Genomic DNA, 26,539 nt, shown 5'->3' with positions numbered 1-26,539 from the left:
CCAAGTAAACATATACCATTTGATTTTGCATAGGATTTTTTTTTATATAATGGTTTACAGGTTTGCTTACTCAATTTTTAAACTGCATCAATCATAAGATGTTTCTGTTGTCTGTGAACGATGTTCCTCTAGGAGATAAAGGAGAAGCAGAAGACATAGCAGTGACTTGATTCACATTCTCATGTCATGTTTGGAATGAAAAATGAGTTGAGGGGAAGAAGACTACATTAACATTTGCACATGTTCATCATAGATTCCCCTAAGGAGACAGGTCAAGACCGGATCAAATAATTCACTTCTCTGAAGCTATAAGAAAAGGCAGAGTCCTTATCTGTCTGCTCATTAGCATGACTGCAGCTGTTCTCTGTGTGTTTGTGCCTGCGCACCCCTTCTGGAGATCCTTTAAAGGTTCCTGTCATGTGAGTCTATTAGCAAAATGACAGAAAAGCTGACCAAAAATGTATAAGCCATTCCTGCAGCATGCTTTGTGATTTTCATTATAGAGGCTGGCCTATAGCAGCCTGGTCCTGTCCTTAGCCAACAACATTTTAATGTCAAATACAAAAGAGGCTGACATTATTGCATGTCTAATTGAAAGGCTCAAGGTTCACTTCAATGAAATTTTCATAATTCAGTGAGGTTGACCAGCTGTGTCTGTGAATCCTAGAAAGGTGTGTATGTTGTTTCTGTAAGAGGAATGTATGAGAGGTCTGTCTGGCTAACAAGCCTGCAGCATGCATGCTACTTTTGTTTTTTCAACTGTAGCTGAACTTTGAGGACTGCCGAGCTGTATTCAGGAATCGAAACAATAATTTAAGATGTTGTGTAATTGACGGTGGGAAGTACCACATTCCACTGAGATCCAAAGACCTCGTCAGAATGCAAAAGAGCTGACAGGTAAACTGGCTACTGATGGAAAAAGAGAAACAACACAATTAGGCAGAGAATACAAAGAGAATCTAAAAAAAAAACATCTTAGAAAGTCTTAGGCAAGAGAGAGACTTCATGAACAAAGGCAGAGAAATGGTCTATATGAGGGTGGTGGGAGAGAAAAACCAGATGAAAGACACATCATGAAGAAAGTAAAGACATTTTACACACTAATAAACCAAAAAGACATGACTAAACAAAACTAACACAAGCACATAAATCAACCTTTTTTAAGAACTTCTTTAACTACTTAACAAAAAGTCTGTGAAAAAATGCATGGCATTCTGGGAGCTCTCCTAAATGGCCCCACTCTTTATGATGGATGCCACACAGCACCCTCTTCAGGGGTCAGGCTTCTCACGCAGGGGCTTCTGGGTAGCCTCAGCCTCTACCTGCCCTACATACCAGGCTGCACTGGGTCCTGTAGTATTTTCTGTGCCTCAACTGTCCGTTTGACACAGTCTCTCTCGGGGGGGGTGGGGGGGAGGGTCTATTGACCACAACAATCTGACACCCTGACTGGACCTGATATGCCACTTTGCCCAGGTGCTGTTTTACGCTCTCACGGTGACTAAAGCTTGGGCAACGTTTCCTGCGGCATGTGTTGTACAGTCACACTTTGCATCATTGCCAAAAGCGGTTTTCTTTGCCGCATGAATCATCTGCTTGTTTTTTTTTTTTGTGAAAGCTGGCATTACCCCGGTGAATTCTGCTGATTCACAGCATGGAGCCCTTCAGTGTCAGGGCATGCTGTTTTTCTCTGACCCTGGCAGACAGCCAATCATACTGTCTGTGAGCGTCCTGAGGATCCGAAGTGAACATGGTTGACCAGCATGCTGGATCATAATGGCTACAGGACAGGTGTTATGCAGTGATGTTAGCGTGCTGGCTGTTGAGTGTACGGCTGACACACCCCACAAGGCCATCTCATTAAGGACAGAGCAGTCGTCTTTAGTAGTCATCTTGGTTTAGTTCTCAAATGCTTGCACACAACCAGTGCATTACACAATCTGAAGGCTAATCACTCTAAACTGCTAATAGTCCTTTGGCCTGTGTGAATGTTGTCATTCACTTTGTCGTCTGGAGCGAACACCTTTTGCCATTATCCACTCCACAGATCCAGCAAGCTAAAGCATGCAGAGCTGGCATGCAGATCTAAGATGTCATCGATGTGTGGAATATATCCTTTGTTGGTAATGACAGAGGTCAAATGTTTTCTGTATGTCTTCACAAGGTCGGCACACACCGTTGCTGGTATGTTGGCCCATTCCTCCATGCAGATCTCCTCTAGAGCAGTGATGTTTTGGGGCTGTCGGAGAGCAACTTGGACTTTGAACTCCCTCCAAAGGTTTTCTATAGGGTTGAGATCTGGAGACTTTGTTGCCCTGGCAGTGGGATCATGATGATGCTTGGGATCATTGTCATGGCCCAGCCACGTTTCATATTCAATGCCCTTGCTGATGGAAGGAGGTTTGCACTCAAAATCTCACAATACATGGCCCCATTAATTCTTTCATGTACACAGATCAGTTGTCCTGGTCCCTTTGCAGAGAAACAGCCCCAAAGCATGATGTTGAAACCCCCTTGATGTTACCACCCCCAATACTCAATACCCAATACTCTTCTGGAACATATAAGTGCTCTCCAGCAAACTTCAGACAGGCCCGGATATGTGCTGGCTTAAGCAGGGGACACGTCTGGCACTGCAGGTTTAGGGTTAGTCCCTGGTGGCGTAGTGTATTTTTTGACGTTAGCCCTTGTAACGTTGGTCCCAGCTTTCTGCAGGTCATTCACTATGTTCCCTGGGTGGTTCTGGGATTTTTTTGCTCACCGTTCTTGTGATCATTTTGACCCCATGGGCTGAGATCTTGCGTGGAGCCCCTGAACGAGGGAGATTATCAGTGGTCTTATTGTTACATCTATTCAATCCATCCCCTCTGTATTATCTTGCCCTTTTAGTTTTACCTTCGTTGTAATTTTCTGTTAGTCCCGCCCTCTGTCGTAACTCACCCACTGAAGTCACGTTCAGCTGTTTCTAGCGTTGTTAGTAATTAAGTTCGGTTATATTCCCCTAGTGTTGAATCCTCCGGCGTAAGTCTACCTGTCTGTTTGCCGTGTCGTAGTTTTGCTCTTTTCTCTTCCTAGTTTTGCCCTTTGCAACCTTCTGCGGTCAAAGATTTGTGAGGTTGCCAATAGCTCTCTGTCCATTGCTATTCCCTGTTAGTGAGTTTTGGGTATTATGTATCTTGTGACCTGTGTTTAAGATGCATATTCATCCCGGTTGTATTGATGTATCTCTGGTGCCTTGGTTTGTTCGCGTCTTTGTTAGTTTAATTGGATTCATGTTTTCATTGCGTTTTGTATCCACAGCCTTGTATTTCTATTTGTGTTTTTTTTTTTTTGGTTTATTTCCGTTTTGTATTGTTTGGTCTTTTTTGTTTTATGTCACTGGGTCGGCACGGTTAGCTTCTAGGAAGCTCCAAGTCGTGAGATTACTTATTGTTCTTTGTGAATATGCCTCAACGTTCCCGTGTTGTACAGGTCGGCGCAGTTAGCCTCCAAGAGGCTCCAAGAGGCTAACCTAATAAACAATATAATAATAAATTAAACAAAAAATTTTATGAGCTAATAATAATAAAGATAGTAAATAAAGCTCTCTGCAGCATTTACGTCCGTCTCTGAGTTGTGAAACGTTACACTTATAGGTCTTCCATTTTTTTAATTATTGCTCCCACAGTTGATTTCTTCACACCAAGCTGCTTGCCTATTGCAGATTCAGTCTTCCCAGCATGGTGCAGGTCTACAATTTTGACAGCTGACCTTCGACAGCTATTTGGTCTTCACCATAGTGGAGTTTGAGGTTGCGGGCAGGTGTCTTTTATACTGATAAGTTTAAACATGTGCCATTAAGGTAATGCAGGTAATGAGTGGAGGACAGAGGAGCCTCTTAAAGAAGTTGTTACAGGTCTGTGACAGCCAAAAATCTTGCTTGTTTGTAGGTGACCATATATTTATTTTCCACCATGTGATTTTCTGAAAACTTTTTTCTCATCTTACAATGATGTCAATTACAGGCCTCTCATCTTTTTAAGTGGAAGAACTTGCACAATTGGTGACTGACTAAATACTTTTTCCCCACTGTATGTGAGTCAAGGAAGGTGGGAAGGTAATCAAATACGTTTGGCAATATAGTGTTTATATATATATATATATATATATATATATATATATATATATATATATATATATATATATATATATATATATATATATATATAACTGCTCAAAAAAAAGGGAATACTAAAATAACACATCCTAGATTTCAATTAATAAAAATCTTTGAAATCAGTTGAAAATCTCTCATTTCTACCTGTTGTCTGTTCACATTTGCACAATAGCAGTTGAAATTGATAAATTGATTCAAAATCAGTGTTGCTTCCTATCTGAACACGAAGTGTGGATGACTTGGAGTTACATTGTGTTGTTAAAGTGTTCCCTTTATTTTTTTAATATATATATATAGTGTATATAAGAGCTCCTATATAATATAACAGAACAACAGAATTACAGTAACATTCAGAGATATGCAGCTCTCATTCACACGGCCATCCTGACAGAATACCCAGTGGCCAGGTGGATTGTGACTGTATCTCTAAAGAGTAAACTGAACAAATTGCTTTTGGCCACCAACTGTTTTCCAGTGACTTATCCTATCTGCATATCTAGCCCAGAAGCTCAGGAAAAAGATGATGGGATAATTGAAAGACCACATATGTGGACTGTTTGCTTCATTAATTACCATATTGTTGCTCCAACTTGATTAGTTTACTGAGGCACACCGAGGGCTAAGATAAGAAATAAGACCTCATCACAAGTCCCGCCACACGCTGTGGTGCATCTGCCAGAGGAACAGGATTGCTGATGCAGGTGTACAGACCGACTGCAGGGCCACCCTGTATGTTGCTTCATCTGTCTTTCTCTCTCACCTATCCCAACCTGGCCATAGCCTTCTCACTGTTTTCACCACCAGTATGAGTGCAATTCCTCAAGCATGTCTGTATTGTTTGCCACAGAACACGAAACAAGTGCCAAGTGCCACGCAACAGTAGCTTCATCATCTAATGCTAACTTACTGAACATATTAGATATTTTACAAATTTACAATCAATATGGATCACAATTAAGAAATGCTTAATTGGGGACAAATTATATTGCTCAGTAAGAAAAAGTATCAAATCCTTGCATGAAAAAATATGATTTTTCATTGTACAGACATTAGCTATTTTCTACTCAAAAAGCTTTTGACATTGTGTGGGAAGCAATTCAGCATATTTAATGGAAAATGCTTCCTCAAAAAGTCGACTAGACTAGAGATAAAGGAAGTTACAGAACTACAGAGCAGTGTTTGCTTCGCAGACCATCCATGCAGATTCTGCTAAAGTATTCCTCAGTTTGAGTTGTCGAGCAGATTTTATCAGCACATTCACTGGTTTGCTGGACTTGCAATGGGAAACACCAACTTAGCATTGTGGGTAAAAAAAAAAGTACTGAATGTATATTTTGGCTATCCATCATAAAAATGCATTATCTGCAAGGTCCATAAAGACATGGATGGCAGAGTCTGGTGTGAACGAAGTTGCCTTGCCTGCACAGAGTCCTGACCTCACCCCAATAGAACACCTTCGGGATGAATTAGAAGGGAGACCGAGAGCCAGGCCTCCTCGTCCAACATCAGTATGTGACCTCACAATTGTGCTTAGGAATGAGATGTCACTAAAGCTCATATGTGAGTGAAGGAAGGTGGGAAGGTGAGCGAATACTTTTGGCAATATCGTATTGTATATATACACACACACATACACTATATTGCCAAAAGTATTCGCTCACTCATATATGAGCTATAGTGATATATATATAGATTCATAGATACATAGATTCAACATGGTACTGGAAACATTCCTCAGAGTGTCTGGTCCATATTGACATGATAACATCACGCAGTTGCTACAGAGTTGTCAGCTGCACATCCATGATGTGAATCATCACATTGAGATCTGGTGACTGTGGAGGCCCACTGATCTATATTACTGGATTGGACATCACGTGACTTAGTATGCGCCGCGCAGGTGCCATTACTATGCATTGAGTCGTGCATTGAGGAGCATCCATGGATGGACATAAAAGTGAGATCTAGCAGACAGTCACGTAAGAAAAACCAAAGAGGAACATAAATTGTCAAAACTACGACAACAAGATCACAAGATCAAAGGGTATCACATTTCACAGGTCAGTAAAACAATTTTTATTTTAAAAAAAAATAGCGGAGATGAGGGATGTTGACTGTCCATGCTAGCTTGATTTTGATAAAGCTATGTCGAGTAAACTCTCTTAAAAACAAGTTTTCTGTTCCAACAAATGATTATGTATTGTTATTAATATTGTTATCATATTAGGATAATGTTGTAAATACGATATTCAGTAAAATTATCTCTAAATCTTTATTACTGTGGGGTGTGTGTTTGTGTGGGTGGGTGGGGGATGGGGGGTGTCCAGTTGGCATTATTATTTCCCGAGTGGTCCTTTATGCTAGCTTGATTTTGATAAAGCTATGTCTAGTAAACCCTTTTAAAAACAGGTTTTCTGTTCCAACAAATTAATATGAATTGTTATTAATATTGTTATCATGTTAGGATAATGCTGTAAATACGATGTTCATTAAAATGATCTCTAAATCTGTATTACTGGGACCGATGTTCAGTCCAGTTGGCATTATGTCCCATAGATACTCTCTGTCACGTAGGGCTACCCCCCCTCTCCTAGCTGTCACTCCTGTTTCCCTGTTCCCTCGTGTGTGTGTTGTTCCCAGCCCGTTAGTCCCGCCCTGCTTGTCTGTTGCCCTGGTTTCCCATTGTCTGCCACGCCCTTGTCATCAGTGTTAACACCTGGTCCTAGTTTAGTTCCAGGTATATTAGTCCCTGTGTCTCCCATGTCTGTATCGGTTATTTTGTACATTCCTGTTCGTTGTGATTGCCGCTGTTCGTGAGTTCGCTCTTTTGTGTTTTCCGTCATCCGTGTGTTTTGCCTGTCCTTCCCTAGTTAACCTGCCTTGTTGTTTTCGCTCCCTGTTAGTATGCCTGTTTATATTACATGTTCGGACTGCCTGCCCAATATGATCCCCGCCTGCTATTTCGACTCTGTCCATGGAATTCCACTTAATAAATCTCGCTCTCCTCAGCGTTTGTGTCCGCCTCCCTGCTCTGCGTCGCGCAGAACGTTACACTCTCACACAAACTGAATAAGTAATGAAACCAAATGAAAATTTAAGTCAATTAAATTTGTCATAATTATTTTTTAAATGAATTAATACAGGTTTTTTTTATAAATGCCATCCATTTTTCTACACAGATTTCCCAACAAAGAAAATATGAGCTGTACAAATTGTGGGTCAGAAAGTGTGGACGTCTGAGAGGACCGTCATCTACAGAAAGGATATGCAGTGCTTACTGCTTGCCCACTGATATCAACCGTACACTGAAGAGGGCACATGTTAGAGAAGGAGCAGTGCCACAGATTTTCAACCTCCCAGACCATTTGCAGGTAGTATTCCTTAACATTTTACCGTGTTTTTAACTATTAATATTTTTGCTGGTGTCATCCATGTTATCATACAACTTAAGGATGTTATTTCATATTTCTGTCAGCAAAAGCTACCAGCTAAGAGAAGGAGCCATAAGAGTGCATGTTCCCTGAGACCCGTTCAATGCAGTGAGCCAAGTACGTCATACATATGTGTGGTAAGGGTTGTGTTTTATTGTCAGCAACTAGATGGAGCAATGGTTAGCCCATCACTAACCTTTGCTCCGTCCATGACAGTGCTCAGATCTGCATCAAAGATTGGCAGACACCAGAATTAGAACTTCAAACAAGAATTTTTATCATTTATTAGACTGTAACGATTCAAGGGGCAGTTGTGACGCAAACGCAGGTATACAATAGATTTATTAAGTAGAAGGACACAAGACACAAAACACAGGAGAGCTAATAAACAAGGAAGTAAGTAAACAAGAGGGACCATACAAGCAACTAAACAGCTAATAGAACAATACGGAAGCTATCGAACACGTAGTATACTCAAACGGAACAACATACATAAGCACAGTAAACACACGCTACAGACAGGAACATCTATACAACATGATATAGACTAACCAAGGGGACTACAAGAATTCAAAGGCTACAACCCTAAAGAAAAGTAAGCGGGAGTTAGACAGGACAGGACAACGTTAACTAAATAAGAACATGCAATGGACACTAAAGAACTGAACCAGGAAACAGATGAAATGGGAAGCATAAGGCACAGGGCTAGTCAAGACCACTAAACAGGATAAAACAGTGAACTAACATCGAGAGCAGGGCAAGGAGTAACCACAAACACACTACTTTAAACAGGGACGGAATACGCAGAGGGGGAGGTAGGACAATGAGAAAACAGACACATATAAACAGAAGAGACCAGGCAAAGAACAAGAACATAGCATGAATATAAGCAAGCAGGAAAGACCAAGGAAAACACAGCGGGATACACTTACAAACAAGGAATGACCGACACGGGAGTAAAACACTAGGGGGGTTTTTATGCACAGAAACAAGATGGTGAAACGAGACTCAGGTGTATGGGACTAACAATGAGGGCGTGACAGAGGGAGGAACAAATGGGAGCAGGGAGCTAGGCGGGACCAGGGAGGAGGGAGGGGCTGGACGTGACATAGACCTCTTTCTGAGAGCTGCTTTTAAGCTTGGCATTTACAAGTATTCTTGATCATACTGTCATTTTTTGCAGGAACATACCTATCAAAATGATGACCAAGATTCCGTTTGCTGCAATCGGGTATCCAAGCAAGAGAAGACTTGGAAAGGCTCAGGAAGAAGGAAAAAATGCCAAAGACAGAGAAAAAAAAGCGAAGTGGCTGCAATAAATGATTTTGAAAATTTTATATTTTGTGTCATGTCAATTTATCTAATTATGTATTTGTGGGAAACTGAATTGTGTAAGCTCTTTTCTGCTACTTAAAGGTAAAAAAAAAAATCTGACAAATTTTGTCATAAATTTCAGATTCAAACTCATTATTTTCTCTATCATAATTTCATAATTAATTTTACCCACATTTAGCCATGTAGTGCTCAAAGATGCTCCTCCACACTGATGCCATCTCATATTATACTTGAACATATATAAGAGGTATTGCACTTAAAGAATTTATGAAAACTACAGCTGTAACGGGGAGAGTTGACAAATAGAGATAAACTCATAAATTTGACTTTCAATATCAGAATTGTGACTGTTATCATAATTAAAACTAAGTTATCTATTTAAAACTTTTTACCATAACTATGATTGAATATCAAAAACATGACATACATGTGTTATTTAGTTTTAGCCAGGTGAAAGAAAAAGGCTTTATGTAGGGCTTTTTTTTTTATTTTACCTAAATTGAAAAATTCCCAGACTGCTTATAAATTTATCTCTTGGGAGAATACAAAGTTTTACATATCACAACATCGGCAATATTCTCCCCTTTAATTTAAGCCATATATTATAAAAATCGGATAAGAAATAAGGGCGCTAGGACTGTTTTTGTGACAGATGGATGCACATCCCACATAGGAACTACACTGCTTTGCTGACAGGACTCAACTCATAGTAATGGCTCCGAGGGCGACGCATTGCTAGCTATAGCAGCAACAGGCGATGTCCAGTAATATAGATCAATGTGGAGGCCATTCAAGTACAATGAACTCATTGTTGTGTTCAAGAAACCAGTCTGATGATTCGTGCTTTATGACGACACATTATCCTGCTGGAAGTAGCCATCAGAAGATGGTACACTATGGTCATAAAGGAATGGACATGGTCAGCAACGATACTCAGGTAGGCTGTGGCACGCGCAATTGGTACTAATGGGCCCAAAGTGTGCCAGGAAAATATTTTCTACACCATTGCACCATCACCACCAGCCTGAACTGTTGATACAAGGCAGGATGGATCCATGCTTTCATGTTGTTGATGCCAAATTCTGACCCTACCATCCGAATTTCGCAGCAGAAACCGAGACTCATCAGGCCAGGCAAGGTTTTTCTTCTATTGTCCTATTTTGGTGAACCTGTGCAAATTGTAGCCTCAGTTTCCTGTTCATAGCAGACAGGAGTGACACTCGGTGTGGTCTTCTGCTGCTGTAGCCCATCCACCTCAAGGTACATGGTGTGCGTTCAGAGATGCTCTTCTGCATGCCTCTGTTGTAATGACTGGTTATTTGAGTTACTGTTGCCATTCTATCAGCTCAGCCTCTGGCATCAACAAGGCATTTGCACCCACAGAACTGCAACTCGCTGGATATTTTCTCTTTTTCGGACCATTCTCTGTAAACCTGAGAATTCTCTGTGTATGAAAATCCCAGTAGATTAGCAGTTTCTGAAATACTCAGACCAGCCTTGGCACCAACAACCACGCCACATTCAAAGTCATGATTGATTGAATTGACAGACAGACAGACAGACAGACAGACAGACAGACAGACAGACAGACAGACAGGAGGGATTCTTAGTGAATATGAAGATCACTAAGAATATAAAGAGAAGACAAAGAGAAAAAATTGTGGTGGTGAGCAAGAGAGGCAGAAAGAAAAGCACATTTGAATTAGGGTCAGAACATGCTGTCCAGTGTTCAAATAACTTTAGCTCTAAAATTAAATTTTCCTGTGGAAATTAAATTTTACCTCAGATCCTCTTAGGCAATAAAGGAAGGTGACTTATGAGGGACTCATTTTAAGCTCTGTCATGTGAAGAGAAAATGAGTCAGTGATCATGTAGGATTTGACAGGTTGTCACATTTGAAACAGTAAAATTTAACAGTCCAATTAAAGTGGGATTTAAATGGTAACATTCAGGTGAGATTTAGGATAGAAAGACAGGGAGCAGGCCTCAGTGGAAGAAGGGAGGGAAGCAGTGCAAGGAGGAGAAGAGGAGATTGATAGGTGGATGGAGCAATGAATGCAGCTGATCAGATGGAGAGATGAATGGTGCTGATCATAGCTAACCCTCCACATTCCAGATACCGAGCTCTTTTCTTAGCTACTCAGTGAAGTTCTGCCTCCAGTCCTCTGTACTGTTTTGCAGTCCTTGGACCGCAGCCAGCTTGGATATCAAGTCCCCAAGCTGAGCCTCAGACTTTAATTGTGTGCCGTGTCAGCCTGTCCCCACATAGCTCACTTTTACTGTTTTATCAGGCCTAACTAAATCCATCCATCTTCCTGCACAGAAAATGCAGCCTGCTTTTAAAGGCAAACTGCTGGGAGCAGCAAAGAACAGGATGGGCATTCACCTCTGACAGATGCCATGAGCTGCCATGTCACCTTCACCCCTGCAGACCAACTTTCCTTTAATTACCAGAACAGAATCTTCACTCTACCTTTGCTAAAGGGGGGCAACAACTGGCCCTCTGAGGCAAAATGTCCTGTCATGCCCCCATGTTTCAGATCAGAGGCTCCCAACACTCCTACTTAGCACTTAACCTCCATTTTGTAAGTTCCTATGAAAGGGTACCTCTGATTGATCTGTGCCTTTCATCTCTTAGACAACCGCTTCAGAAGCACATATCTAGAAGTAGCCCCATGCTGTGAATTTCAACATCTCCAACAGATGAACGGGAAAACCCTGATCTTCTGTCTCTTGCCTTTTCTGCCCATTACCACCTTTTTATAAGTGTGCCACAGAGTTGGCAGGGATGGCTGTTTTGCACATCATTAGTGCTGGCACGACCTCGATATATAAACCACCGCCCCACCTGGACATGCAGAGAGAGAGCAGGAGCAGTGGACCACGGCTGAGATAATGCACTTCATCAATGTTACTGCTCAGCTTTGGGAGTTTACCCTATTTACTTAATTAGGAATTATCGGAGATTTATATTGCATTACAAATGGATGTTACATTTACATCTGATTTGGTATCTAATTTCCATATAATGACATTTATATTAATGAGAAAACCAAAGGGGCTAGCATAATACACTGTTAAATTACAGCATACTCACTGTAGTATGGCATCTGTGACAATTTATAAGTGCTGGATACTGTATCAGTTTATTCATACTGAACATCAGAAAAGTGATTCCTCATTTTCATCGTAGACCATCCAGATTTGGAATAATTATCAACATAACTAAGCTTCAGACGATTTGAAATCTTTTGATCTTATCAATGAGTAAAAGGCAGGAAAATAATCACAATCATCATTATGATCATTCAAATAATATATTTTTTTTGCTTCACAATAACAATATTTTCACAATATTTTAATTAGATGCAGTGGACCCAAGTCAGTCACTCAGATCCAACCTAATTCACACAGCAGCCTGATGATTAAATAAAATGTACCGATTGCACTGTGACACTGAGAAGCCAGGGAACGTTTAATGGCTTGTTTTAAACTTATGTGATGTGAATTAAAAGCAGAATGGTCTTCTCCCCAGGCAAAACAGAGGTGACAGGACCATTTGTTACGTGGATGTACGCGTGATAATCGAAGACCACACAAAGGCTAAAAGCTTTGTCCAGTAGTGCAGCATTGTGTTGCATCGTTATCAGGCACAAGTACATCTTGTTTTTATTTTATTAAGTTTGTGTTGAGGTACAACAGGAAATCTTAACATATGACAAGACAGAGAAACCGTCCTGATGAACAAAATTTTTTTATCATATCTAATTCGAAAATCGACTGTTAAGCATTTACATCAGCCATATATAACACAGACTTTAAAACAAGGGTCACTTTCTGTCCATAATTTGGTTTGATGCTACGCACAATGAGATTAATTGATTTGATTGATTAATTAAATGGTCAGTGAGATCTGAATGCATATTAATAGTAAATTCTAAATTCTATTCTAAAAAAATGTGACTTTAGATACAGCTAAACATCATGTTTTATTCTTGTCACTACTTAAGCAAAAGTCCTTCATGAAAAAGGAAATTCAAACAAAAAAGCGGGCAAGCACAGCACATACAGCGATCTTGATGTGCTGACCTGGCTGAAGACTGGAAGGGTTATATCTGGTCAAACAGAGAGTGACAGGCTGTGTAATGCCTGTGTAATGTAACAGTTTACCTGTACCTGCCCTGGTCCTGTTTAAGACAGAGGAAATTAAGACCAGTCTAAATCAAAAATCACTGCGGGCTAATCCCACCTAGCCATGGTCCAGCACATTTTAGATCAGTAAATGGGCTCCCAATCCCAAAGCTCTAATCAACTGCTATAAGCATATCAGATTTGGTTCTGAAGCAATGTTTCCCCACAGCCACACGGCTACAACAAATCACATCTTTAACAGCATAAGAAGTCACTGTTACTGTCTGAGCCTGTTCCCTAAGGTCTTGTCTGGGTCCTTGACTGGGTTCTCGACCAGATTACGTCCAAATGTTGCCATGGAACCATTTTTGCTGTATGTTTGTTTTGGCTGTTTTACCATTGAAATTGTCAAGCAGTACTTCAGTTAGTTGAAAACAAAAAGTTTCAGAAATGTTCAAAGCATCCACTCCATTAATTGGGCTTATCATGTTCCTCAGATTTCTTTTGTTCTGCGATTCCCTTCTTCCATTTCAAAAGAGGCAGTGGGCTTTTGTTTATACACTGAATAATGCGGTGCTGACCTTAATTTCCCATTGACAGAACAGGTGGCTGAAGAGATAGGGCCTTTCACTAATGACCCAAGTGCCAGACATGAACATTCGTTTAGTTCTGTTACATGAACCATGCATTTGACTGTTTTTCATGTCAATGCCTTTTCAATAGTTTTAATTATGTAGAATGTCAGGTTGTCATTATTTCCAGCTACCAATGATCAGAGGCCACCTCCATCTCCACACATGCATGCACACATGCAGCATGATTAAGGGCACTTTGGACACACCCAGTAATTGAGAGAATTTGCATGATATTTAATTGCACAACTACACACACACTTCATTCAGCAAAGGATATGTTTTGGCTCTTTTAGTTTTCAAAAACAAATCTCTGTTTTGTGACAAAACAACACATCTTTATGGGGCCTGCAAAAATCCCAGCTACATGTTCGCAAAACCAGTCATGCTGTCACACAGGTTCTTAAAGCTAAACTGATGAAACACTGGGACTTGGAGGTTTAAGGGATGAAGCTTTATGTATGTGTGTGCAAATACATGAAGTCAATATGAGACAAGTGCCCACCATTCAGTCAGACTGCCTGACCTTCTAATACCTTATTGACTATGGAGCAATGTCACCCCCTAGTGAGACATATCACATAAGCAGGGGAAAATGCTACTTTTCTAAAGGTTAACAATAACTTTTCAGATTTGTGCTTTCCTTTACTCATTAATTCAATTACAATTTTCATAATACTATTTGGAATCAACAAAATATATGTTATTGCTGATCTAATTTTGACTATCAGGGTCAGGGTCTTTTTTCTTTCTTTCTAAATGAAAGAAAAGACTGAAATTCAGTACTGTAGCACATACTGTAATTCCTCACAAAACCCTGCAGGAGTCCCTGCAGACCAGATGTCCCTGCAGACAAGCATGAAGACATAGAGATGGCTGGTTCAAAGTAATGTTGGGTTTGTCATCTTTTGGTATGTTTTTGAACATTGTGTCCAGAGAGTAAAGAATAAATAATTCAGCTCAAACATTCACATGTGAAAAATGTAGTTTGTGTTAAATCCTTTAACCTAAATATTGACCTGTATCAACAATTATAAAGGATAGGCGATGACATGTCATTTTTCAGGAGTATGTCATTACAGAATGGCCCAAGCACTATTTCCGGCCCCGGTAAACACAGGGACAGTCGTGACACAAATTCTCAGAAATCTTTTACATACTGTCACTTCAGACTGAGTGTGTGTTCTGCACGGCCTGTGTCTTTATGTTTGGGAAAACTGCAGTAGCTAGAGTCGAAACTTCAGTTCCCATGCTGACGAAAACCCAAACTCTTCTCTGATGGAACCAAATGAAAATATTCACATACAGATGCCTTGCTTCATCTTTTTCATTTATCCAGCCTGTGAGTCCATTACTGCTTTGATTCCTCCTCTGTGTGTTTTTATTGTAAATAAGGTTATAGAGATCATAGAGTTCCCAAATCAGTACAATGTGATGTTTTTAGTGTAAAGAAAAACAAGCAAAATGCAGCAGCAAAATACTACAATATTATTACATTTTTGACGTACTGGATTTGTCAGTAACAATGTGTGGGTTGATCACTCACTGCTGGGGGCAGGTGGGTTTGGGTTGAAATGAGCTTCAGGGCTTCCTAGTATATGACTTTTTTATGTTTAGATGTTATTAACCCAAAAATTGTCAGCTTTTGAGTTCCACAGAAAAATGTATCATTAATTGGTCTCTTGACTTTGGGCGCCATGATTAATGGCTCCCAAATCAAATGATGAATCAATCAGAGGTTTTCAAACAATTGAGCTAAGTGGAAAGATTAAAGATTTGTCTTGCCTACTTATAGGAGTGAGTTGCATAGCACTATCTTTGATTAAGTAATTTGTGCTGTGGAAGAGGTCATTTCAACTGACTGTTGGGTTGTTATAGACTGCATCTATATTAGTTTTCCAACTACTGTTGGACGAAATCAAACTCTGCTTCACAGAACCCTCTTAATTGTAGAAATACAAGATAGATGAGATTTAGTTCAAAACCTTTTGTTTATTCTCCAATCTAAAATGGTCCAATAAAAACATTTATGTGTTGGCATCTTTAACTCTGATAATCTATGCTCCTTTCAGGATTTATGCCAATAAATTTTTCTATACCAGGTACAACATACTTTTAATGTCGTAGGCTTCATTCAGCTCTCTGTACCTGTTGTTCTTTCTTGGGATTCCCAGTTAATAGATCAATCCCTACATGAGAATTTGAATAACTTTAATTCAACTTGTGAACTCGTTTTGTTTTTAGATTACCTGTTAATTAAACATAAAAACAATCCATGACTCCTCTTCAAAATTGTATTGAATCTAACTAGGAATCATGCCCAAATTGAGTCTCTATCTCATAGGAATGCAGCAGTAATAGTTTTATGAACTTCTTTAATGATAAGATTGATCAAACCCTGCAAATGTATACTGGATGCTGTACCAATTTGTCTACTCAAAGAACTACTGCATAGTAATATGGAACCTTTGATAATTAACTCTTCTCTGAGCCTAGGCTACACCCTCAAATCAATTGAACATGCAGTCATTAAACCACAAATTAAAAAAGAACCCTGGTCTTAATCCCCAGGAACTGTCCAAATATAGGCCAATCTCTAATCTGTCCTTTATTTCCAAAGCTCTAGAAAAAGTATTTCCTTTGCAACTCTGGATTTAGACCCCACCACAACACTGAAACCATGTTGACTAAAGTAGTTAATGATCGCTTAATATCCTGTGATAGAAGACATGTTTCTTATTCTCTTACACCTTAGAGCTGCTTTTGACACCACTGATCACAACATTCTACTCAAAAGGCTGGAGACAGATTAAATTCAGATGTATATATCTTCTAATCCAGATTATGTCAATACTACTCCAAAAATTGAGAACTGTGTCCAGGAAATAAAAAATGGATGAAATCTTAATTTTCTTCTCCTAAATTCAGATAAAACTGAGATATTGCTTCTTGAACCCAAAGCACCAAGAAGCAATTGGTCTTATATTCCAATTACAGTAGATTATTTTTCAGTTACACCCAAATACCACAAATAAAAAACAAACAAATGTGGTTGTCATTATTGATTCTAATCCTTCATTTGACACACACACACACACAATGTTACTAACGATACTTATGTACATCCAGACATTTCAAAATGAGAATAGATAAGTAGACCTATCCTCTATACCAGGGGTAATCAACTATATTGTTCCGCGGGCCAAATTTGGCAGATATCTTTGACCTGTGGTCCGGGGGTCGGGGGTGACCACAGCGGGGGTTTGAGGGGGGGGGGGGGGGCGAACGTAACACTCGTGACGGAGTGTTTTTTTTTTTTTTTTTCAATTGCGCTGAGAGTAGAAAAGTAGAAAATTATTAAAAAAAAAAAAAACAAAACATTATTTCTACCTTGTCAATGTCTGGACTATATTTCTATTCATTTTGCAACTCATTTGATAAATAAAAGTATGAGATTTCAGGGAAAACACAAAATTGTCTAGGTGACCCCAAACTTTTGAACGGTAGTGTATATTTGTGAATATGCATGTATATGTGAGACCTCTGACAGACCTACAAACTAAACACTCAAACACATGGTAGTAGTGTTTTCCATTTGTCACTTCAGTGTGTAGTCACATATATGAAAGACTAATCATCTAATATTTGTGTCTAGTGTTTGGATGTAAAAATACAGTTTTGACAAGAGTTGCAAGAGTTTTGGTTGAAGTGTGTGCATTTTCCAAAAGTGTGAGATGTTTTGCCTGTTGTGTGTGTAGCATTGGTTGCTGTGTGCAAAAGGGCCATAGTTTCAGAAATTGGGTCTAAGTGTCTACAAAAAACTGTAATTGTTAAAGTGTGTGTTTAAGTGCATGTGTGTATGTATATGCATGTGTGTATGCGTGTGTGTGTGTGCGTGTGTGTGTGCGTGTGTATATATGTATGTGTATGCATGTGTGTGTACGTGTGTGTGTGTGTGTTTGTGTGTGCGTGTATGTGTGTGTAACCTCTAGGCAGCGCAGTAGTGATGGGGTGAGTTGGTTCTTCAGCTGGGACGTGTCCACTAGCAGCAAACCCACGACTCTCTTTGGATTAATGGACAAAACGTCCTTGTGCTGGCGATGACATTTCTCCTATCACACACACACACACACACACACACACACACACACACATTGTGAAGGCTCTGTTGATCATAAATACTTTGCTGCTTATCTGTTGCTCCATAAATACAGACACACTCTCCATTAGTATCGTGAGGCCTTAAAGCAGGTTCCTACTGAACTATGTTACTGTATCTGCACCTGCAGTATTGATCCAACGACCAAAAACACATGTGGCTGAATGTTGCTTCGGATTTGATGTAGCAAAACATTTACTGTTGGTGTGAAGAAAATGTGCCTTTCCACACACACACACACACACACACACACACACACACACACACACACACACACACACACACACACACACCACTTCTTCATTGCTGAAGGGTTCAGCTGCCTCTCTTTAGTCATTGTTTCTGATCTAATCAACACGTTCAAACATCCAACATCCACCCATACAGCCTCCACCTTGTCATAGTGTGTGTGTGTGTGTGTGTGTGTGTGTGTGTGTGTGTGTGTGTGTGTGTGTGTGTGTGTGTGTGTGTGTGTGTGTGTGCGCGCGCGTGTGCGTGCGTGCGTGTGAGTGTGCGCGTGTGCGTGCGTGTGAGTGTGCGCGTGTGTGTCTGTACCGGTGTTGAAGCTGTCGTAATCAGGTGTGTATCCAGCCTCCAGCATAGTCATACAACAGGCAGTTCCTGCCACCTCCTTTACCGACTCCCTGAACTCCTTTAGACGAGAAGAAACCTACGACCAGCTCGTACAAACCAGAGCCCGTATATATAAGTGGACTGGACGACACGAGTGAAAAGTGAAGCCTCCGTGAGTCAGCTGCCCTCTAGTGGCTAGCTGCAGTACAACCTTTAACCCCGCCCATTCTCATGTAAGTGAACGGGCCGGACGAGAAACTTTTAATTTTTATTACACGTAAAATAAGTTTTTTGAGCAATTATATGTTGTCAATTCTATAAGACCCCATCGGGTTAGTATCTAGTATCTCTCCCAGTGTTTTTCTCTACGATAAACAGATTTTATAGAAGTTATTAAGTGTTACTTAAAGGGGTGTGGCGATAAGGTGATTGACAGATAATAGCTGCGTTGGTTGACATCTAATACCAGACGCTCAAACGTGAACGCGCTCAACAGCAAAGCTCTATCAAAACTCTCGACAGCAGTATTAAAACATTTTACCTTTGTTTATTTTGTAAAACGTCAAAAGTGTATTTATACCACACCTCAATGTCTTGTTCTGCAGTAAATTGTTGTAACAGCCCATTAGGGTCAAGTTCTTTCGATAAGCAGCTCAGTTAGATATTCATACACACACACACACACACACACACACACACACACACACACACACACACACACACACACACACACACAATTAATCAAATTAATTGGAATCTTTGTAATTAATTGAAATTAATCGCATCTCAATATTTCACATGAGAAATATTAATTTAAGTTTGAATGATGAATGAATCAATGAACATAAGCATAAACTTCAACATCTTGTATATTTTCCCACCAGTCTACTACACAGACCAATAGATGAGTGCAGAAAACAAAGCAAACAGTTTTCAGAACACTGGAAATTCTGACCAAAAATGAGTTTTGCTCAAGGTATTGGAAGAATAAGAACTGAAATAAATCAGATGTTTTTAAATACCATTTTAGATGGTAGACTTTATTTAATTTCCCAGGCCTCTGCCACAGGCATCTCCATAGTGCCTAGAAGTGGTCTTCTGCATATTCAAAGCAAATGACTGGATCTTCCATTCATCATCAGGCCCGTAGCCAGCATTGTGATGGGGGGATCTTTTTCCCCCAAAAGTGGACTTCATTTTCCTCTCTACTCCAATGCCCCCTAAATACACGAGCACACTTCAAACCTTTTAATTTACACATATTTTATTCATTATAAGCAAGGTTGCCAACTTTTCAAAATCACTAGGACTGAGATTTGATTTGGGGGCGGGGGGAAGGGGGTGGTGTGTGTGTCAAACGTTGACGGGGGGGGGGGGGGGGTTTATGTCTTATATGTTTCCTCGATCGATCGCCAGTGGTTGGCGCCAGAGCGAACTAGTTACTCATTGAATCATAGATGTAGATCGGAGATAAATAAACATTATTTTTTTTCAGCGTGAGAAATCGGATGTATGGCGTGTGAGCACGTGTAAACGGTCAAATGCGTGTGTCTCACGCTCATTGCGTGAGAGTTGCCAACACTGTTATAAGTTTGTTGTGAGTCTGTTGTTGCTGTCCTTATTTGTTTGTCTGTATATTCACCGGAGATTAACAATTCATTCATTGAATAGCCTACCTATCTTGAGGGGCATGTGTGTACGGAGGGAGGGTGCGGGGGCGGGGATCGAACGAACCCTTCGATCCCCCCTGGCTACGGGCCTGATCATCTATAATATGAGCTGTCACACCAAGATAATTCTTGTTGCTAACAGAGGTCCAGTGATCCCCAGTCAGAGCCACATTTGTGGCGCTCTTCACAATAACCTGTTTTACTTCCCTTTCCTCATCATACAGCTGCTGGATTTTCTTCGACATTGTCTTTCTGGACGGCAGTTCGTAACTTGCATCAACTGACGCAATTTGCAGCGCTTCTTGTAAAGCATGGATTATACTTTCACTAGTGACCGTAGCGCGCGACTCCGCGAGCGGAGGAGGCGTTGGAAGTTTCTTATATTTAAATTTCCCATCCACCAGCGTAGCCTCTTCAGTCATCTCCATTATCTTATTGTGCGTCCATATAATCTGTATGTCTGGAACTCGTGCACTGAGAAACATTCCGGTGCAAAAGTGTCTCATGCGTTAAATGCGGTAAAATGCGTAAATTTTTTTTGTTCGTTAATTTCCCTATAATTAATCGAAATTAACGCGTTAAAGTCCCACCACTACTTCACACACACTCAGGCCACGATTGGATGATTAAAAAGGTATTGAAGGAGAAGAGATGCCGGTTCTAGTTTATGCCGTTACTGTTTTTAAACCGATAATTTTATATTAGTTTTTATATTTATTAATGGTATTGATTTATTCGTTTTGTTTCGGAAATACCTAGTTTAATTTTTTTTGCACTATTTAAGAGGCGGACGCAAACGCTGAGATGAGCGAGATTTAATAAAGGTCATTCCTAAACTAGGAAACATGCTTCAGATCAGAGAGGGAGTCCGAGCCATGGTTATAATCGTTAACGAAAACGAACGAAAAAACGAACAGATATTGAAAAGATTTTATTTGACCGAAATAACGATAATTAAAATAAAAATGGTAACTACTATCTATATTACATGATTTGAAAACTAACTAAAACGTTCTGAAGTTATAGATAGGATACCCTTCGTTTTCGTGTCTGTCAATTTAAGTCTTGTGGACTGATATGAAATCGAATTTCTCTCACCATTAGTTTTATATTAGCTGGCAGAACCGTACGGCACCTCCTGGTCCATCACGGCTCTTAGAGCTCCTGCTCGCCATGCTAGCTGCAAAATTACGTCAACAAATGTTGGGAGAAAACGGCGAGTCGTGTATGGGATTATTTAATATGACTACATGTCTTGTAGTGGAAACGGGTGATAAAATATATGGAGTAGTTCTCAAGAGGAAAACACCCACGAATATTAACGCTCAAAAGAGGGCTAACTGCCAGTATTGACAAGCTGAGCTCAGAGTAGCTCCGCCGAAAGAGAAGCACCATCCCGGCTGGGTAGCACCGGGAAGGAGAACCGTAATGGACCGTCTTCACCAGTGATCAAATAGCTGCTGGTTAGTTAATGTGCAGAAAAATCACAAGCGGGCGGGTGCACTAGTTAATGTGTTGAGACTGGATGTCAACACGACTGTGTGACTCGATTGCGTTCAAAAAGTTTGGCTTTTCACACGAACCAAAATAGGGTTACACTATGTTCGTGTCCGTCCTTAATCTGGCAATTTTCAGCAGCAATATTACACATTTTCCACTTAAGGTTTCTATCTTGTGTATAAAGTATAAAAAAAACAAACTAATGAAGACTAAACTAAAACTAAGCTTAACATTTTTTTTAACTAATAAAAACTAGCAAACACGCTCTAAAAACGGATTAAAACTAACTGAGTTAGAAAAAAGTCACAACTAAATAAAAACTAAACTAAAATGAAAAATACAAAACTATTATAACCTTGGTCCGAGCATAAAACAGCCAACACGAAACGAAACACGATATCAAAAACAGGGCTGTATGAGAAAACAACAGACACAGAGGTTTAAATACACCAGACAAAACACGAAACACCTGAAACCAATAACGAAGGGACCGGGATTACAGGGACGAATGACGGAATCACGTGGCTACATAAATGAAATGACGTGATGACAGGTGGGGGCGGAGCTAACCATGACTCAACACTTCGTTGTCATTGGCAACGAATCAACAACACGAGTGCGTATATATATGCGGTCTCTGCGCGAGACACGCAGACGCTGTTTGTCTGTTGCAAAGAAACAACAAACAAATCCGTTAGAGTTAAAGTAGCTGTTTCTTTGGCTAGCGTTAGTTACGTGAGTTAGTTGTCATTAATCTAAGTTAACTAGTGTACAGCTAGTGTATTCCTTCTACACGAGTTAGTGAAGGTTTCCACGGTGCGATTATGTTCCCTCAGATAAGTTCACGGTGTCCTGCCGCTTCAGCCCGACGTGACGCCAGACTCCCGGTGGTGGAGACGCCCACCTCTCTTTCGTTTTCACTGCCGCCGGTTGATGTGGAGCGACTGAGAGCCCGGCTCATCTCCACAGGGCCCAGACCCGTGCAGAGGGGCCCTGATGAGCTGGTGTTCACCTCCAGCATGTGGGCCCTACAGCAGGAGCGACGACGAGCCGCGCAGAGACCCGTCCAGCCGGACATTCTGGTACCCATAAACTTACTGACATTGCTGCATGTCCAAATGAAAGTAGCTGTATGTTAAATAACTGTATGTTAATTTATTTATTCTTTTAATTCCAGCCCGCCCTGACGCGGTACCAGGAGCGCAACCACCCGGACTACATCCACAAGATGAACCGGGAGAAGCTGATCAGCGCTGGCTGGAAGCCGCCTTCATCCAGCCCTGCTGGGCACAAGAGGACGGACCTGTCCCTGGAGAACCGGTCCTCGGATCTACAGCTGCCCCCCCTCCCAGAGCACCTCAGAGAAACACAGGTAGGCCTCCCGCACTCCGGCACAGGCGCCCAGATCCATTCCCACAATATTCCCAACCATATTGGGAAGCTCAGCTATTAGACTGTTCAAATGTACTATTCACAGTGCTGCAAATTCAATATTATTGTGTCAGTTGTATTATTTGTGGAGGACAAATTTTTTTAATGAAAGCATGTTATTAACAATTACTCGTCCATGTATAAAATCCACAAAACATATAAATGCTGATAAAGGTGGTCCTGATAGAACAGGTGGACAGATGACCAGTGAGAACAGGTGTGAGGTATCTATTAAACTGGGTGCTGAGTGTATACTCACAGTCCAACTCAGTCAAAGCACTTTGAGACAGGCATTAATGGCAGTGCAGAAGTTTGTGTGCTTTCACATTTTCATTTCACCATACAGTAGAGAATGAGTTTATATGAGATCAGGTGTGGGATCAGGTGTGCTTTTGGGCTCTGTGCTTGAGATCTGTGAGCATTATTTTACCAGGATCTGAATTGTATCATTCACTGGTTACACTGAGGAAAATGTTTTGATTATTCAATATTTAAACGACCTCTTCTCTTATTGGACATTGTTAACTTTTATGTTGCCTGACTGTACACTGTCTTTAGGTGCAGAGAGGTCAGAGAATATTCAGCTCCGCCTCTCCTCTGAAAAAGCCACGGAGCGCCACCAAACACCACACATCAATTAGCCACACCCCCTCTCCACCGCCGAATCCGCTGCTCTTCAACTCCGTAGAGGAAGTGATCCGTGCCCAAATTCATTCCCCTATTGAAATTGGGCAGGTTATTCGCAACAACTCTCACCTCGGGTTCCTGTACATGATCTCAGCAGAACCCAAGTCGTCCGTCAAGTACGACCCGTACAACTTCAAGTAAGATTCACACCAGAGTCGTTGTGATGTAAATGTTCAGATATAAACGTGACCTCTGTATGACAAACGGACAAACAAGAGAGGGAGGAAACTGAAGAGATTCTGTGTGTTTAACTTAATCAGCTATCAGTCAGTATCAGACTTCCCTGTTATTAATTACATTAAACATTTGATAAGCAACACCATCCTTGTCTGATACAGTAATATCCTGTGGTCCTGTGCTCATGTCATGTAAGTAAAGGTTTGTAGTGAAATAACTGGTTAGAATATTTAGCGCCACATCAGATCCAACCTGTGGTCTCTGACAATTTGAGCCGAGCCCTGTTAACCAAGTGTTCCCTTGACCTCCAGGATCGTGACGTACAAGAGAGTGAAGCAGTTGGCGGAGTTCTACACGGTGAGCGCACACGGCGTGACGCACCACGACGGAGGCCACGTGGACTTCGTGTCCCTGGAGCAGTGGGTGCGTGAGTACCGCCTGCACCTCCAGCTCCTACGCATCCCCTTCGTCGCGCTCTTCCGCAAGCGCAAGGCCTTCCGTGTGTGGCGCGACAAAGTGCAGGCCAGGAAAATGGTGCAGACGCAGGATACAGCAGCACCTCTTCATCCTCCACAAGGTGTGCGTGTGTGTGAAAGTAGTACGATGAGAAATAAAACCTGAGGCCAAGAAAAATATCGAGATTTGTCACATCTTAAATGACGTCTTAATTGTACTACAGTTTTTTACGATAGCTAACGTGTTTCCCAATACTTGAGATACATTTTCAAAACTCTAAACACAGCGACACATTTACCTCATACTAATAGCCAAATAGCTAATATCCTGTTCAATGCACATTTTCTTAACTAAATACCAACTCTGCATTTCAAAACGCAAAGTTTTCTCTTTATACACCAACTTTGTTAAAAAGTTGGTGTATAAAGCAAACCTGGTTCAGTATCCAATCATTCTTTCAAACACTAGCACAGACTCTCTATTCGAGATGAACATAGTCAATCACTGCACAACCACTGTAAAAAAAACGAACAGTTGATGGCAATACAGAAACAGTATTACATGTAATATTTTACCCTCTCCCAGCAAACAACAGACATTTTACAGTAACATCTGTTGTTTTCTTAGTCAGTTCATTTTTACTGTAATCCGCTTCATTTGTACTTTTTTTTTTCTTTTTCAAATGTACACTTTTGGCAACACACTGTCTACACAACGAGTGATATTTACTGTTAGGTACTATATGGAATGTACATTAGACAAAAAAAAGGAGTCAGTAACAGTTTTGCAGTAAAGGGTATATTTTACTGTATTAGGGTCATTACTGTAAATTGTGGCCTAACCCAAAAAATAATTACCGTAATTATAAACATGTGAAAGATACATCTTGCTGATGTGCTGGGACCAGTGTTGCCATAGTTACTTTGAAACAGTAATCCGACTACTGACTACTGACTACTTCTTTAAAAAGTAACTCAGTTAAGTTACTGACTACTTGCTTTTAAAAGTAACTAAGTTAGATTACTTTTAGTTACTTTCAGCAGAGGCTGATCCCCCGCCCCTATAACATGAAAATGACTACCAGTTCTGCCAATACTCACTTTATTGACATGTATTTTAACCGGAACATCAAAAATGACACTGGCATTTGTAAACTTTTTCTTGAAATAGGCTTACATGTTTTTTAAATAAATAAATAAGACAGTCTTTCTGTTCAACTCCGCCCACTTACAGGGTTGCCAACTGTCACGCATTGAGACACACGCATTTGACTGTCTTCACACGCTTACGCCACACTTCCGATATCTCACGCCGAAAAAAAAATCCAGTTTATTTACCTCTGATCCACATCTATGATTCAATGAGTTACTAGTTCGATCTGGCGCCAACCACCGGCGATCGATCGATCGCGATATAATACTGAATTTAGTCAATTTTACACCCCGCCCGGTAACAATTTACGTTCGCCGCCAAGCCCCGTTTTTTTTTTTTTTTTTTTTCCAGGTTTGACGTTGTGTTTTTGAAAGTAGACAGCACTCTGTCGCCAGGACAGAGTGTACAACGGACCTTAATGTTGTCTTCCTTAGCCGAAATAAAATCAAAATAATGCCTGTATTTCCAGCTGCTAAAGGCGAACCTCTCCTTCCATCTGACTTTGGCGCCGCAGAGCAGAGATGACGTAACCGCGTAAGAAACGTGTAGCCAAAAAATAAGAATGAATAAATATAACCTACGTTCCCCCGAAATGCAGAAATAGTAACGCACGATGTTTTAGATAAGTAACTTTAATCTGACTACTAGTTTTTAAATAGTAGTTGCGTTAGACTACTCGTTACTGAAAAAAGTAGTCCGACTACAGTAACGCGTTACTAAGTAACGCGTTACCGGCATCACTGGCTGGGACACATCATCAGTGATGTATCCTGGGGTCACTGGGTGTTTCGGGTCTTTCAACATCAGACACCCTCGCTCAGGCGACCCGACCGGAGTTGATCAGACTCCACCTCTGCTGACTTCACGATCATGTTCATGGTGAGTGCGAACAGGATGACTGAAATTGTGCAGCCCGTTATGATGCCCTTTTCAAGTCGATGCCAGTCTGATGTGCCCGACACAGCAGTGACTCTTAGCCTGAAATTGCTGTAATAGTCCAGGATAAGGTCTATGACTGGTGGGAACGTGATGTTGCAGGAGGGGAACCT

General features: G+C 40.7%; 1 protein-coding gene and 1 long non-coding RNA gene across 2 annotated transcripts in view; one reads left to right on the top strand and one right to left on the bottom strand.

Moving 5' to 3' along the window:
- LOC143475270 (uncharacterized) overlaps nucleotides 1-18,535 on the bottom strand; it is a 29,460-nt gene extending 10,925 nt beyond the window's left edge. The window contains exons 1-2 of the long non-coding RNA XR_013120968.1: nucleotides 18,400-18,535; nucleotides 17,672-17,797 (exon numbers count right to left, since the gene is read on the bottom strand). This is a non-coding gene — a long non-coding RNA (uncharacterized LOC143475270). The remainder of the gene's footprint in view (nucleotides 1-17,671; nucleotides 17,798-18,399) is intronic.
- Nucleotides 18,536-22,308: 3,773 nt separating this feature from the next.
- LOC143474605 (dynein axonemal heavy chain 6-like) lies at nucleotides 22,309-24,503 on the top strand. The gene is made up of 5 exons (XM_076972104.1): nucleotides 22,309-22,322; nucleotides 22,424-22,669; nucleotides 22,765-22,959; nucleotides 23,577-23,842; nucleotides 24,194-24,503. Exons 2-5 carry the CDS (start codon nucleotides 22,607-22,609, stop codon nucleotides 24,501-24,503), a joined length of 834 nt encoding a protein of 277 aa, XP_076828219.1. The 5' UTR covers nucleotides 22,309-22,322; nucleotides 22,424-22,606.
- The last annotated feature ends 2,036 nt before the right edge of the window (nucleotides 24,504-26,539 follow it).

This window comes from Brachyhypopomus gauderio, chromosome 14, assembly GCF_052324685.1.
Source record: "Brachyhypopomus gauderio isolate BG-103 chromosome 14, BGAUD_0.2, whole genome shotgun sequence".
NCBI classification, from domain to species: domain Eukaryota; kingdom Metazoa; phylum Chordata; class Actinopteri; order Gymnotiformes; family Hypopomidae; genus Brachyhypopomus; species Brachyhypopomus gauderio.
Note: the sequence above shows the minus strand (reverse complement) of the source record. Positions and strands in the feature narration are given on the sequence as shown.

Excerpts from the sequence above, each read along its gene's own strand:
- LOC143474605 (XM_076972104.1), top strand. The coding sequence starts at position 22,607 with ATGTGGGCCCTACAGCAGGAGCGACGACGAGCCGCGCAGAGACCCGTC. Across the intron at positions 22,960-23,576 it reads AGCACCTCAGAGAAACACAG|GTGCAGAGAGGTCAGAGAAT; the intron begins GTAGGCCTCCCG and ends CACTGTCTTTAG. Across the intron at positions 23,843-24,193 it reads TACGACCCGTACAACTTCAA|GATCGTGACGTACAAGAGAG; the intron begins GTAAGATTCACA and ends CTTGACCTCCAG.